Raw genomic sequence first — 15,650 nt, 5'->3', positions numbered from 1 at the left:
ACTACGTAGTAACCAACACTAGGAGCTCTAGCAATAGAGTCAAGCGTTTTATGAATAAAATACCAGCCATACTCATACGGGATGCCTATTGGCCACACTGGACCAATACCCTTTGCCATGCAAAAGAATGGGCGGGGCATTATAATTTCCTCTGCCAACGTGCGGCTCAACCTAACTAAGGGGCGAAGGCGCGGTTCTTGATAATGTGAAAAGCCGTGTGCTGATTGGCTAGAATGCTAATTTGGGGCTAGAAATTTGGTGACGTACCACAGTTAGACATCAGGTTGAGTTGAAAAATACCGGTTACAAATGGCTTTAGACGGCGTGTCCTTCAACAGAGCATCGCAAGGAGCGGAGAGGTGTTCGTATCCGAGCGACTAACACTGATCGCGGGTAAGAGGAAGCAGCCCGCGGGCGTCTGTGTGACTGTATTGATATACGTGCGATTTACTGAGCCGTATTCATTCAGATAAATATGATTTAGATAGGATGATACTGATTTTTTTGTCTGGTTTTACTCTAATATCTGTACATCGGGGACACTAAGATACAACTGCGTCCCCTGGAGCGGGCAGGACTGACAGAATAACGCCCTATATATTTAAGTAATGTTACACGGGTTAGATTTTTTTGGTGTAAATGTATTTTATTTTTTTCTTTCTTAGAAGTATTCATTTTATATGAAATATTTTCCGTTCATCTTTTTAGTATTGCCAATATCTTGCATATTAAATCACCTTTCTGATTTTTTTGCTTGTGTGTTGAATCGATGAATGAAATTGAATTCAGTGAATGAATGAATGAATGAATCAGTTCTTTAAGGATATGCTGATATTTAAAGTTACTGGGTTTTTTTTGTTTTTGCTTGTGTGTTGAATGGATGAATGAAATTGAGTTCAATGAATGAATCCGTTCTTTAAGGATATGTCAGATATTTGAAGTTACTCCTCCCCCCCCATTATTATTTGTTTATTTTAATTTTTATTGGCGCTGATTGAAAAAAAAAATATTGAAATGGGTCCAAGGGCATTGGTATTAACCCTGTCCTGATCATTGCCTGATCCAATATTATACATTCTGTAGCACCACGTTTGCTGAACTTTAAACTCATTCTACCAGGTTATTTACTCCTTTGTAACTCATGTATGTTCTTTGATCCTTCTAGAAGGTTGTGTAGGTCACTGGGCCAATTCTTGTGTTGTCTACAGGAAATTCATTGGAGGTGGGGGAGGGGATCCTGCCTATTGCTATGTCCGATTGTTAAACCTTTACTACCGATGGCGGCTTTCTAGTCTGTTTTGATCTTTAGTATCTATTTTTACATATTGTAAACTTTAAAAAAAATGGAGGAGGCTGACTGGCAAACCCCATGTTTAAACCTATTTTACTGTTACGCAAGTTTTTAACTCTGTTTTTTGTTTTTTTTTTGTAGTTGGAACAATGGGAGACGTTGAAAAGGGCAAAAAGATTTTCGTCCTGAAATGCTCCAGCTGCCACACTGTTGAAAAGGGAGGAAAGCACAAGACTGGCCCAAATCTCTATGGGATATTTGGGCGCAAGACTGGGCAAGCAGAAGGCTTTTCTTATACAGATGCCAACAAAAACAAGGGTACGTGTTTATAATAATATAAATATACAGCTATTTTGATGTATATCCTTGTCATAATGATGGCTAAAACATAATCTGTAGGATTAACAAAAGGATTCACAAAAAGTGAACACTGATCATTATATAAGGGACTTTAATGGGACCCTAAATTCAGATGTAATTTTTTTTTTTGCAACCGTTTTAAGTTATATGAAAGTTTTATCCAAGTAATGGTGTAATTGTTTATGATTTGGAGTCCATGGACCACTTAATATCGATCATGCTAGTTGCTACTACTTTTTGGCAATTAACATGTCTAACTATTGATTCTGTATCTTTTGTAGGTATCACTTGGGATGAGAAAACACTGTTTGAGTATCTAGAGAATCCAAAGAAGTATATCCCCGGGACAAAGATGATCTTTGCTGGAATAAAGAAGGCGAGTGAAAGAGACGACTTAATAGCATACCTCAAACAAGCCACCTCCAGCTAACAACGACACCTGCTGCTTTATTTATTTTATGGCATTATGTGTGATGAGATCATTTTAACTTTTATATATATTTTTTATTTGTACTGTCAGTGTATCATAGATTATGTCTCATCAACCAGATGTAAACACAATGTAGCAAATAAATTCGGCAATGTCAATATGATCCGACTGTGAAATGTTGCCACCATTAAAATAATTATCCCAGTCATGTGTTTTCCCTTTAATTTATAAAGGGGGGGAAAAAAAGTGTCCTTGCAATAAAACTTTGTATTTTGGTGTAGCTGGAAATGTAGGTTTCCGTTCGCTTTTCTTCTTCTTGATGATACTGATATCTGCATTCGGCAATTTTTGCTACTTTGATCACTATCCATTAAATATATATTTGGTCACTGTGTGAACATTTTGCCTCTCTGCACTTCCTACTGTGATAGGGCACAGTAAGTTATGTAGGGAGAGGTGACAACCATGTGGCACACTGCCCACAAGGGAAGTGCATTTTGTGAATATGTGGGGTGGTTTAAAAGTATCTGCTTTTTGATCTCTCCAACAGGCCAATTTCCACTATAGAAGCTGTGCCAACTTAGCACAGCCTCCATAGACTTGGAAGATTAAAAGGTCCTGCGTGCCTTTAAGATACGGTACACCGGGATATGATGTCATATCTCAAAGCTCTGTTTCTTAAAGGTGCATTGTGCCGGAGACTCCGACTGCAGAGGGGATTAGGGGCGCTGCTCTAGGGCAGGCCCACAGGAAAATACATTGCTGTCTTTCAGAATATTTAGCCAGAAAATACAAAATATGTACAATGACTCCCTTATATTCTATCTTTATTATAAACCATAACCTATTTATCCTTATGGGGCAATAATATTGTAATTTTACTGGGCCAATTTTTGGGGGTTCATGTTTCCAAACAAACATTACACTTATCACATACACAAAATGAAATCATGCTTATCGCAGGACAGTCACTTTCTACCCATCTTGAAGTAAATAAATACATAGGTAAATGTTTAAAGAGGAGCCCCCACATTCCTGTCTTAAGTATTACATATGTTAAGTAACATGTACTAGTTGTCAGTTTAAATCTTTTATTTTAGTTAGTTGTAGCTTTAACAGAAATACCCAACTACCCATGATCCTCTGGTACTCTTAAGCCTCTAACGGAACAACCTAGAATCCTATAACTTAGAGAACCTCTGCAGTGATGATGTCTCAGCATAGGTAGTGTGTGACATCATCATCTAAGCAGGGGGACCTTGTATTTGCAAATTGGAACATTTGTGGCCTTATTTTCAGCAATACACCCGGTGGCTGGTGTCATTGGAAGATGTCAAGGCTTTGCTTGGTCTGTGGTCTTGCTGGGAAGGTGACGCTGGAGACTTAAGAGACAGCAGCCTGTGACCATGGAGGGAGTTTTAAAGCCCTAACTATTACATACTGCTCTGGTCAGGTGACCATATATTTAAAATTAACTCCTTGGAAAATGTAAGCAAATGTATTATTAACAATTTTATTTTAAGGGTAATAGTCACTACATTACCGATGTCATTTTTTGGCATACAATAACAAATGTGCTTCAGAAGAGTTCTTCTCATACACCACCACTAGATGTCTCTGTGTAGACTAAATTTTCCAACTGATGGAGTTTGTAAAGGTTTACAGATGTATTTCCTCCTTTTTTGTCTTTTCATTTATTCATTTTTTAACATAAAGTGGTGTATGTAGTTAGAATGCCACACACTTGCCTAGATACTTTGGAGGTAATGTATAAAGAGCAACTCTGGTGCAAAATGAAAGACTGAATCAGCAGCAGAGGCGGACTGGAAGTGATTAGGCGCCTGATGATGTCAGTGCTGCTGATGGCTGGATATGCGTCTAGTGAGTACAGGGTGCCAATGGCCAGTGGCCCATCACGCATATGCCCATTATGCCAAATCGCCAGTCCGGGCTGATGACTAATACACCACGGATTTAGACAATAATTTATCTTTATTAATAATACCATTAATGTAAGCAAACCCAACACCATGTTTTTTGTGGTATCCTTTATTTCTATAAAGTGTGCTTACAATGGAAATATGTTATGGTGGCACTTTATAGTGGTGGAGATTTCCTTTTACCATTGTATTTCATATGTGAATTCATGAACTGTTATGTTTGTAAATAGCATATACATGTAATTATAGGAATGGGGGAAAGCTTCTGTCTCCGTATTATTTTACGTTAGTAAACCTTCAAAGGAAACAATAATGACAGATCTCAACAGGTTTACTTCTTAGCATAAAGAGTGACAGAAATTGTTTTGTCCAATGAAACAGCACCATTGAACCAAATATACAACTGCAGACAAAGCAGAGAAATGATTTTCCTTTCTGCCTTGTAGTACCAAAATCAGTCACTAGGGGGTCCTCCACACCTGCAAATGCCAAAAAGGCAGTCATCTTTTTAAGTGGTTCCTTCCTAACCCTATGAGATGAGCAGACAGAACATAAGAATCCAAGACTTGTGGAGACAGAATGATCAGCGGGGGCCCACTGCGTTGGGCTATATATCTGCCTGTATTCTGTGGACTTATGGACCCCTTTTTTCCCCCCTTTGTCTTCCCTTCCCCACTTATCTCCTGTTCTGTTGTGATAAAACAATAAAACATATATTCACAAAAAAAAAGAATGACCAGCTGGGACAATAATCTTGTCGTATTTGCAGTGGTGTATTTTGGTTTTGTGCGGCACCCCCCTAATCTAAAATTGGCCCACCCCTTCCTGTCAAGACCACACCCCTTCCTGATTAAGACCCACTAACCATAACTGCCCCTAAATTAACCCTAAAGACCCCATTAACCATAACTGTCCCTAAATTAACCCTAAAGACCCCATTAATTATAACTGCCCCTAAATTAACCCCCACCTCCCCTAACTTTCAGCAGCACAAATATTAATTTTATACTTACTGTTAGATGAGTTGCTGAGCAGTGTGGATGTTATAAGGAAAGGGGCGGGGCCAATCATCAGTGTGACTGCAGGGAGGGACTGGGAAGTAGCAACTGCTGTGAGTTACATTGAGTGATCTGATAAATTGGTTCATGAATCGATTTATTTTAATGAATGACTCGAAATGAACCGATTCATTTTAATGATCTGACCTTCCCATCACTAATGAGAGAAACAGAGACCTGTTAGGGGTGAGTTTGGATAAGAGGGTAGATATGTAGGGGGGTGCAGAGTTGTTATGGGTCTGTAGGTCAGGGTTTGAAGTTTGAATTTGATTCCGGAGGGAAGGTTTCTTTAGGATGGTAGAGATGATGGCATGTTTAAATGAGGATGGGATACTGGTGGGATACTGGTTAGGGTTGGTGTAAAGATGCCAGAAAGCATAGGAGATTTTAGGGTACAGGGTCAAGGGGGCAGGTGGTGTGGTTGGAGGACAAGAGGACCTCAGAAACTTTAGTAGGGGTAACTGGACTGAAGCACTTAGGAATGGCTTGTGGCAAGGAGAGGGTTCAGGGTACAATAAAATTAACACCATGGGGGAGTATGTTATCCCTGAAGGTGTCTATTTTGTTTTTAAAATAGGTGGCAAGTTCTTGGGCAGAGAAGTTGGAAGGTGAAGGAGGTACTGGAGGACAGAGAAGGGTATTAAATGTGGTGAACAGACATTTAGGGTTATGGGAAAGGGAGACGATTAATGAAATAAATTTGGAGAGATGGAGGGCTGATGTATAGGAACATAGCATGAGCTTATAATGTGTAAAGTCTTCAGGTGAGCGAGACTTCCTCCACAGGTGCTCAGGGGTATGTGAACAGTTTTGAAGGAGATGGGTCTGTGTGGAATGCCATGGCTGAGGTGGATGGTATGGGGGGTGGCGCACAGTTACTGGAGCGACCATATCTAGAACTGAGGCAAGAGTTTGGTTATACTGAACTGTGGCAACATCAGGACAGGAGGAGGTAGAGGTGGTTGAGAAAAGTGGCAGAAGTGTGTTAGTAAGCTGTAGCGTGTTAAGGTCTGCAGCGCTGTGTTGATCTACTTCCTGTGCCTTTACACTTTTAGGGATATAGCATATAAAGGACAGCTTTATCCTAATGTAATTAATGTTCTTCAAACAACACCAGCTGGGGGTACACCATGTTAAATTAAAAAAAAAGTAAGGCATTGAGGGGGTAAGGGAGTAAAGGGGTAAGAAAATAGAGTGGATATGTATGTTAGAGTGAGTGTGTGTTAGCATGTGTGTGTTATATACATAAGTTATACAGTTTATGTGAGGCAAAGCTAGGGGACAAGGCTGGCTCCACACAGTGTTTGGCGAGCATGAATGAAGTTGGCAGATAGTGAGCATGACCAAACCTTGCTCTCCAGCCCGGAGAAACAAGAGTCCCAGGAAAACAGGGCTTTACCTAGACACTCCGGGTCAAACCCAAACAGTTCCCACTTGAATAGTTACAGTAGGCGTGGAGAACTGCATCTCATTCTATATTCTCATTGTAATTCTGCAATAGACTTGGTTCAAATCAACCAAAAACAATACAGACAATTTCTCATTTTGTTACTGGTGCGTTTGTTTTCAGGCAACAATTTGTCCTGCCCTTTGGTTTCAGACATAATTTGAAAGGCTTTTTCCATTGAGAATTCACTTGCCCCCTCCCATGGTCTCACACACTCTCTAACAATCACTCTAATTCACTCTTACTCACTCCTTATCCAAGTCTCAGTACTTTCTCTGCCGATCACTTCCTTGTCCCTGTCTCCTTTTCCACAGCTTCTTCTTTTACATCTTCTTGTTCTTCTGTCTTTCTGCGCATCTCCCCAGTTTCAGCTCCATTAGTGAGGCCTCCCGCATGACTTCTGCAAAAGGGCAGAACCTCCGCAGTTCTATGCATAATTTTTATTCATACTTAATAAGTTAACATTTTTCATATTTGATTACCCCTCTATAGCTAGCTGGGGCCTCTACTTTGACATTGAATAAGGGTATACAATAATGGTAAGAGTTCTTGTACCCATACTCCTCTGCCTCCCTCTTCCCACAGTACCCATACTCCAACCCTCCCCTGTGTCCTCTACCCTCCACACTCTAGTGCCCACACCCCAGACATGAAAAAGGAAAATCGCATTACTGATCAATCTGTGTTTTATTGTTAACAATTTATTATTGACAGTCTGGCATAGGATACAGATAGGAGCAGTGAAACTACATTTCCTGACATATCTGATCATCTCTGGAAACTGTAAGAATTTCTTATGACTGGCAATGATACAATCACATTATGTGAGCTGGTTGTGCTATCAGTTAAGTAGTTATTATTACAATAATACTCTCGCCATTACTTTGCAAGCCCAGCAAATAAATAGGACTTAGCAAATTTGAAATATCCTTACAATTTTTACACCTCGTTGAATAAATATTACCTGGTATGCTAAAGTACTCCATTTATAGATACATAACATAAAAAAGCATCATTATGTTCCTTTTATGTTAACTTGAGTTTTTTGATTTCAACAAGGAAAAGAAGGAAGATTTATGCACTGTAATAGTAATACCACCCAAGTGTCACTATTTAGAAGGGTAGCCCTCTTTAAGACCCAAACTACTCTCTCTCCTCCCTTTATGTCCCTTTTTTAAGAGAGCTTAGAATATTGGCTGGGTATGAGTATTAGTGGGTCCTCTCGTCGGGGAGGCCCATAGAAGTTCCAGTCCTCCTTAGGCTTCGGTCTGGAAGGAATGGAAGGAGCCCTATATACGGAGTGCGGCCATAGAAGAGGAAGACTGGGGATCTGGTTTTCATTGTGGCCCTACCACTTTTGGAGCACCAACTAGTGTTTTTGTACACGACATATAAACCACAGAAAAAGGGTTTCAAAATTACATTGTGTAAATAACACATATTATTGCCTCATTCCATTTTTATTGGTAATATTTAATAAAAATGGGTTATGTTAATTATGCCATTTAAACAACAAAACAGTTGTGAAATCACACATATTTTAATTGTTTGACAGTCCCCTGAAAGCCAGGAAATCTAGTATTGTGTTAATGTCATCTTAACAGGAAATATGTGCTATCACCATAGCAATCAGTGAAGTGTCAACTTTATACCCAACTCAACCTTTATGCATAACTCCCATAAATATCAAACTATGGTGTGACCTAGAGTGACATTGTTACAAACATTAAGTGTATTTGGTAAAAGTCAAATATAGCATCTAAAGAATTTCTCTCTTGAGATTGTTGGCTTCAGTGGGATCTGGCCAAGATTTAAAAACATTTACCTATCACAAAAGTTCCATAACACCCTTTAATCCCATAGCATCCATCGTGGAGTTCCATGACATAATGATTGGCAAGTCACATTAACTTCATCACAATGACAATGAATGTCATGGATATAGGTAAGCGGTCTGCTCTACTATTGACAGGTTCCCAGTGCAGGGGATGTATCCTTGAAGATCCAATTTCCATGTCAGTAGTGATGATCAGTATGATTCCTTACTTGATGTAGAGTCGGCAGCCCGCCCATGCTCTTCTCTTCAGTAGGCAGGCAATTCTTGCCACTGATTGGCTGCTTGAAGTAGCCAGTAAGTGGCAGGAAAGAGCTCACATTATTTTCAATGAAAGTGCTTTCCACACACTGCTTGCTATGTTTGCTGAGCCAGTGCTGGAGCTGACTGGCGGTGAGTATATCACATGCACCAAAATCTGTCTGCCTGAACCTTACACGTTATATGTTACCCCTTATGCAGTGCTGGATTTACCTTGTTCCGTACCTTGTTCCGTACCTTGTTCCGTAGCACTGTACAATGGGATATAACATGTAGTATACACTACAACAATTTGACTTACAGAAACAACAGACGACGAGGGCCATGCTCAAAGAGTAATATGGCAGGTTGAGGAGAATAATGATCTTTCTTTAATGTCCCTTTGTGCAGAGGGACATGGGGGGGGCTTGACTGCCCAAGAGGGTGATCTGCCCCCATGGATTTGTAGCAGTGGGACTGCGGGCCCCCTACACCTGTCAAACTTTTATGACCTTTGGCTAAAGAATGCATGTAGATAAAGTATACACCATTTCCTGCTTGAGTTACAAAGCTTTGCAGAATCATATGGTAAGAGCATTTCCAGGATATAACAATTTCCTTTTTCTATGGCTGTGCCTACTAAAGCATTTCGCCTAGTGTTCCCTTTACCTGCCCACAGCCCTGTGACGTCACGAAACATGGGCCGTGCTTCTAGTACTACCTCGTAACCTTAGAATGCCTGTGGCTGGCGGTTGGCCACGCCCTTCCGAACGTCCTAGGCTCTCGCTCCATAGCTGACAGGAGGAGTCCGCATTCAGAAGCTCAGTGAGTAGCAGCGGAGAAGTTCACTTTACCGCCGAAGCGCGGGTCCCCGGTGACCGAGCTGCCCCAGCTTCCTGTTAAACCGGCGGTGACAGCTCGCAGCTCTAATTGATGAAAAGCCTCTTCTCTCTGTCCCCCGGTAACACAGCAACTGCAAAGGCGATTACATGACGGTTGATTGCAGACAGACAGGTAGGAATTAACGCAATGAAAGACGGATTTCCGAAAGCACCGGATAACTTGGGTTGATCGGTCTCTCCCGTGTTGGATTTTATACCCAGATGAGTACATTGGGTGAGGTGGTGAAATGTGTGCTTTAAGTAACGAATGGTCGGATGATGGGTGATTTAGAGCAGAGGGTTCACTGACCTGCTGGCTTTTGTTGATCGGCAACTCTCATGACCCTCAGCCACAGCAGCAAGTTGACTATTCTTGTGTCATAACCGCAGGAGAGGTGGCAGCGAACACATCCAAAGGAATAGCACGTTACCTTGGCAAACCCTCTGTGTGGGCTTAATGCTCTTCCTTTTATCACCTACCGGAAATGAACGTTGACGTTGTACTTTAACTGTAATAGAAAGTGCCTGTTCTCAGGCTGTTGGCTGAATTGTAGACGTTGCTGGAATAACTGTGACCCTGCATGGAGTTAACCCTTGCGATTTTCATATAGGGCAGCCCCATTCTAAACTATAACCCCTGATTCTCTTTGTTGCACCATGGGGGTAGATACCTTTCTTGCCCCTCCCTTAATACTTATCACATCACTCAGTTTAGAAATGCATCAGATTTGCCCTGATGGCTGTCTCTTCACCTTCATTCATTTAGATCACATTGGGAGAGATGCAGAAACATGGAAGGTAGTTCTCCCAAAGTATCGGAGGGCATATATATGTTTAGGCACTCGGGTATATATTTATAATGTATTCAAAAGTTAAAAGCGATCGTGTGATTGGCTGTTGGTTAAATTTGCCATTTAAAAAAAAAAAATTGGCATTTATTTGTATTTTAACATAATGTATTCAATTAGAAGTGATATAATGTTACTACACTGTGTGATGGATAAAAAAAAGACTGTAAAAATATGTTATGGGTTTATATAGCACCGACGTATACCACAGTGCTGTATACCGGGTATATAACAAGTAGCGTAATTGGATCTAAAGAAACATAAGGTAAGGAGGGCCCTGCTGAAGGGAGCTTACAATCTAGAAGACAGAAAAGTTTAATTCGAACTCATGCTGAGTGCATGATAAGGGTGAGACGTTCCTAGAAATTACATTTTTATATATATATATATATATATATATATATATATAATATGTTGTATTTTGCAATCATATCGTCTGAAAGGCTTAGATTTGTGTTTTTTTCACATTTAGTTGCTAAGTCTGCCCTGCGTCCTCTAAGGAAGTGCTTTGCTGGCACCGATCTGCCGCTGTACAGTATATCTTTGTATTAATTCCTAGATCAGCACAAGGCAGCACAGTGGAGCATCTCCTAGGGGAGGAATTGGATGCCGCTGGGTACTCTGTCTTCACATCCTTGATGCTCTGCTGTTATGTAGTGGTGTGAAATGGAACACATACTACTTAGCACAGTTATGTTTAGATGTGCTTTTTTGGAACCAAAGCCATAAAGTGTAATTTTTAATATTTGTATGTAATTTTAGATTGACTGGTTACAGTTACATAAATTTACTTAAAAAAAAATTTGAATATTGAATAATTAACACATGCTTCTTGAAAGTCATTTTAGATTTATACATGTCCTCAATAATTAATTAAAATGGCAGATAAAGTATGCAGAAAACATTAAGCGTTCCTTATAGTAACTGTGTTCTAGTTTAAGATTAGTTTAGAACATATTGTACTTAATTATCTTAACTTGCCATTAAAATGTATAAACATGTTTGCAAAGAAGAAGAACGGTTATAATGTGTCTTTTGAACAGTTTAGAGATTACGAGGCTATGTTCTAATACGCTATGGTATTTCCTCTGGACTAATTAATATTGTGAAAGAAGGGTTGGGTCATGTAGTAGTGTAGTGTTTTCTTATAGATGAAATATTTCTTGAAGGTGATGTCTTTAGTTGTATGGAGGAATCGGGCTCCATAAAGATCCACGTATCCTGTGGATTTATGATATGGAATGACATGTTTTAATAAAGAGGGAGTTCTTTATTCAAAGTCACACCGATTCTGTGACCTAGGAGATACAGATTCATTATTTTGCTATTGTCTAGTTGTCAAAAATGTATTTATTTTTTAATGTTTACAGCATGTTGGAGTCTATTGTGCTTGAGCCCAGTGCGTTTTACTACAGGTGTTCCCTCACTTTATTAATCTCTACCATTTTTGCTAGGAAGCTGTTCCACTTATCTACCACCTTCTAAGTAAAGTAAAACATGTCTCTCCAACCTGTGAAACTTGGGTAACATCTGTCTGAAGGATGAGCGTCCTCAGTGCCACCTAGAGCGCCCCTAGTTCAGCTGTGTAACTGCATGATGTCTCGACTTCAAAACTGCTGCTTTTTCACTACTGTTTTTAAATAATAATAATAAAAAAAAGACAATCACAACGGCATTTGCCACACAATTAGCCTTTTGTGTCCTTGCCTTGGCTTGACACTCTGGAAAAGTCCTTCTAACCTTCATCTCGCCGCTGACATCATGGTTAATTGGTTGGTGAGCACTAAGTGGATGGAAACTATATGCAATATTTATGAATGTGTGCACCGGCCTCTGTTGGGTCACTGTTTTCTCATCTTACTATGTCGGATACTTGAGGAACAAGCTCAGTAGCTTTTCTCAGTTTCACTGAGTCAGAAGCGAGGAGCATTGTGTACAACGTAGAACCTCACCTTGTAGGATTCACATAGTGCTTCTCTGAATGAGCTGTGCAATGTAACAACACGTGCTCTATAATATGGGCCACATTACAACATATCTGACTAACAGCGAGGATCAATATGTAATACTGTATGTAATTTACCCAATATCATGCCCATGTGCTACAGGCTTCCGTGAGTAAACTTTTTTTATGTTGTTGATAAAAACGTGGCTTTTGTTGCAAATCAATCAGTATTGTTTGGTAATAAACAGTATGTTTTTTGGTTAAAATGCCACATGGCTTGCATATTGTGTTTTTGGCAGTTGCACAGGTTTACACAAAACCCCATGTCATATGGTTATATCCTTAAGCAGGTTGTCTCCTATTTCTTTCTTTCCCTTTAACGCTGGCCAAAATTGTCCAAACAATGGCCAAAACAAGCACCAGTCGGTGGTGAAAATCAACAGGCCACAGAGGAGTTGCACTGCAGCTTCTCCTAAAGGTAATCTTTTCTTTAGTGAATGTATTCTTTGTTGAGGAGGCTGCCTTGGGGGCTAGAGTGCCCCTTTTAAATCTATTTGATACCCGTTATAAATGCCACAGAAGTTCACCATAAAGTTCATTGCTACACTGTTTGCCTCAACTGGATCCTTGATTCTGGATTCCATGTTTGGAATGCCTTTTCTATTTTCTTAATGCAATATAAACAGAACCCTATGTCTGTCCATTAGGTGACCTGCCCAACTATATCTATAGGTATTCCATACATCCCAACCCTCTTTCCCTACCCCTGGGAGGTAGCCTGGAGGCATACCCTGGGAGGTAGAGTGCCACTCAAACTTGCAGCGCTACTGTACATGTGCACAGTTCTGTACATGTGCAGAATGGATTCTCCAAGGAATTAAACTGGGGCCGCAGGGACAGAGGTAGAACTCAGTGGGAAGGTAAGATAGAGTGGAAAAATCAGGACTGTCCCATGCAAAGTAAGACAGTTAGGAGGCATGGTATTACTGGTTGGTGAATGGATTTTGCTTTGTTACATCCATAGGCACGGAATCCATACTCATTAATGCAATGCTGTAGATTGATGCTGAATCATTCCACATAGGGATTTGCCAAGTTTCTTCAATATATAGTAAAATGAAATTGTGCGGACTGATGCAGTCTAATTATTATACCTACTCAGTCTCATACTCTCCTGTGAGGCATACCTTGCATGTAATTATGTTGCTCTTTTACATTTATTTTTATCTTAGGAAATTAAGTTTATTTTAAATGAATGCAACGTCCTTTTCTTTTTCTTTAGTTTTCATACTGTGTTCCTAGGTAAATATTTATTTTTAGGGTTGTTCGATTAAGCTGCAGCCCTAAAATTGTCTTGACTTGCCCATGCTATGCTGCGATGGAATGCAGATAGGAAATAATACATAGTACCTTGCATCATTTTACCCCACGTTATCGCCGTTTCGGAAAATCTGGTTCCTAACGTTATCAAAACCTAAAATGATAAAACTTAAACCTCTAGTTGGATAAATTAAGTTCTTTCATAAAATATATAATTCGAAGTGCCAACAAAGGTCCCTAGAAAATATATAGAAGAATCCTGTGGTTTTACATATCAGGAGATAACAATCATCAACCTCAGATGAACAACATATGACATATTACACCGTGTCATGATTTCTTCAACAAAAATAAAGCCAAAATGGAGAGCAAGTAATAACTCACCTCTGGTTATGGCTAGTGGTGAGTGTAGCGTACATGCTCAGTGGCACGGCCGTTAAAATGGCTTGTGGTAGGCCTAAATATGCATTGTCTGTGACCATTGTGTTCGCGCGTATGTACACTATATGGCCGAAAGTATGTGGACACCTCCTAATTGTTGCGTTTAGATATTTCAGTTGTACCCATTGCTGACGGGTGTATAAAATCAAGCATATAGGCAGCCATCTCCATAGACAAACATTGGCGGTAGAAAGGGTCGTATGTGGGTTTTGTACTGGGATATCCTATAGGTGCAATGATCAGGTATCCACATTGCTCTTTTTTTTTTTCTTTTTACATTGCTTGAATTATTTAAGAATTTTTTTTTTTGCTACACTTCTTTATCCCCTACCTAAATTATATGTTAAAAACATGGCAATTGCCTCTTATAGCGGCACGAATGCATGTTTTAACTTGCACAAGCACAATATTCATGAGAGAGCTATCTTAAAATATCCGCAAGGAATGTATATACTTGGAAGGCGACCAATTTAACAGCTACAATAAACTTAAAAAAAAAAAGTAGGGCTAGCAGCTACTAAAACCAGTACAAATATTATCCGTATTCCAATCTAAGAAATCAGTGCACTGTAAAACCCGGGTGACTAATATGGGTTTTGCTGTTTGTGCTCTATTGTGAAGCCGTGTATTCACCATTTTGGCAGGTGTGTGTGTGTGTGCGTGTGTGCGTGTGTTTGTTTTTCTTCTTCTGTCTGTGCCAATAGCAACAGGAATAGTAGTGCCAATTGTGCATCTGTCATGCATCCAATGTTGAAGCCGCACTCCCTTATCATCTATGAATCTTTTGCTACGCTTTCCTTACGTGACATCTTGCTCTACCCCCCATTGAAGAAAGTGAGTATATTTTCTATGAATGCGCTGTAGTTTCTTGGAAAGGAAAAAAAAAAAAAACAAATGATGCACTTTTTCTTTATCACGATTCACCCTGGTGGCGTTTAAAAATCTAGACAAAGATGCACAGCGCAAAGATTGCACCCGGCCTTGAAAACTACCTGCAGTTCACAGCGTGACCAGGAAAAACAGAGTTGCTCAGTTGAGCTTCTGCACTTAACCCGAAAATGTAAACATTTTAAATATGATTGTAAGTTTGTTTGAACAGGATCCTCCCTACCTTTTGTTTCTAGAAATACAAGTAAAAAATAAAAATGTATAATGTTTTAAAACATATATATTACAGTATATACATATGTATAAAAAATATACACACATATGTATATAATATATACGTACAGTGCGGGGGTGGTTTTATTGTCTTGCATTGTTTTTAGTTACTAACATGCACAAGGATTGTATTTTAGGATATTGTGTGGGATGGCCTTGCCAGCGACATGTTTTATCACTTCTCTGCATTTATTATGTATGATGAGACCGGCGAGGGATTAGCTTTCTCTTGTGCTGCTGACTGCATCTGTCAGTCATAGGTAGGGAATCCCTTCCCCCAAACGGCAAATAAAATACCTCGTACTAGGAAGGATTTCCTACTGTACCGCAGCACTTCAGTTCCTGATTTTGAAGTATTAATAGAGCATAACAGCAGAGCATCACCTGTACATCATCATTTTATATTTATCTGGACATCTGAGATCTCCTTTTTTAATTTAGTAACAAATTTGCT

The 15,650-nt window shown here is 39.7% G+C and overlaps 2 protein-coding genes across 2 annotated transcripts in view; both read left to right on the top strand.

The window, feature by feature from the left end:
* The first annotated feature begins 299 nt into the window (after positions 1-299).
* On the top strand, positions 300-2,277 carry LOC128496745 (cytochrome c, testis-specific). The gene is made up of 3 exons (XM_053466512.1): positions 300-393; positions 1,433-1,609; positions 1,933-2,277. Exons 2-3 carry the CDS (start codon positions 1,441-1,443, stop codon positions 2,079-2,081), a joined length of 318 nt encoding a protein of 105 aa, XP_053322487.1. The 5' UTR covers positions 300-393; positions 1,433-1,440; the 3' UTR covers positions 2,082-2,277.
* A 7,122-nt stretch (positions 2,278-9,399) lies between these two features.
* OSBPL3 (oxysterol binding protein like 3) overlaps positions 9,400-15,650 on the top strand; it is a 70,772-nt gene continuing 64,521 nt past the window's right edge. Inside the window, exon 1 of the mRNA XM_053466372.1 lies at positions 9,400-9,614. The gene's annotated coding sequence lies outside the window, so the exon portion shown is untranslated. The remainder of the gene's footprint in view (positions 9,615-15,650) is intronic.

The sequence above is a fragment of the Spea bombifrons genome, chromosome 5 (assembly GCF_027358695.1).
Source record: "Spea bombifrons isolate aSpeBom1 chromosome 5, aSpeBom1.2.pri, whole genome shotgun sequence".
Lineage (NCBI taxonomy): Eukaryota > Metazoa > Chordata > Amphibia > Anura > Pelobatidae > Spea > Spea bombifrons.
Note: the sequence above shows the minus strand (reverse complement) of the source record. Positions and strands in the feature narration are given on the sequence as shown.

What these genes read in the sequence shown, in the direction of transcription:
- LOC128496745 (XM_053466512.1), top strand. Translation starts at nt 1,441, where the DNA reads ATGGGAGACGTTGAAAAGGGCAAAAAGATTTTCGTCCTGAAATGCTCC. An exon ending in AGATGCCAACAAAAACAAGG is followed by an intron (nt 1,610 to 1,932) that starts GTACGTGTTTAT and finishes TATCTTTTGTAG; the next exon opens with GTATCACTTGGGATGAGAAA.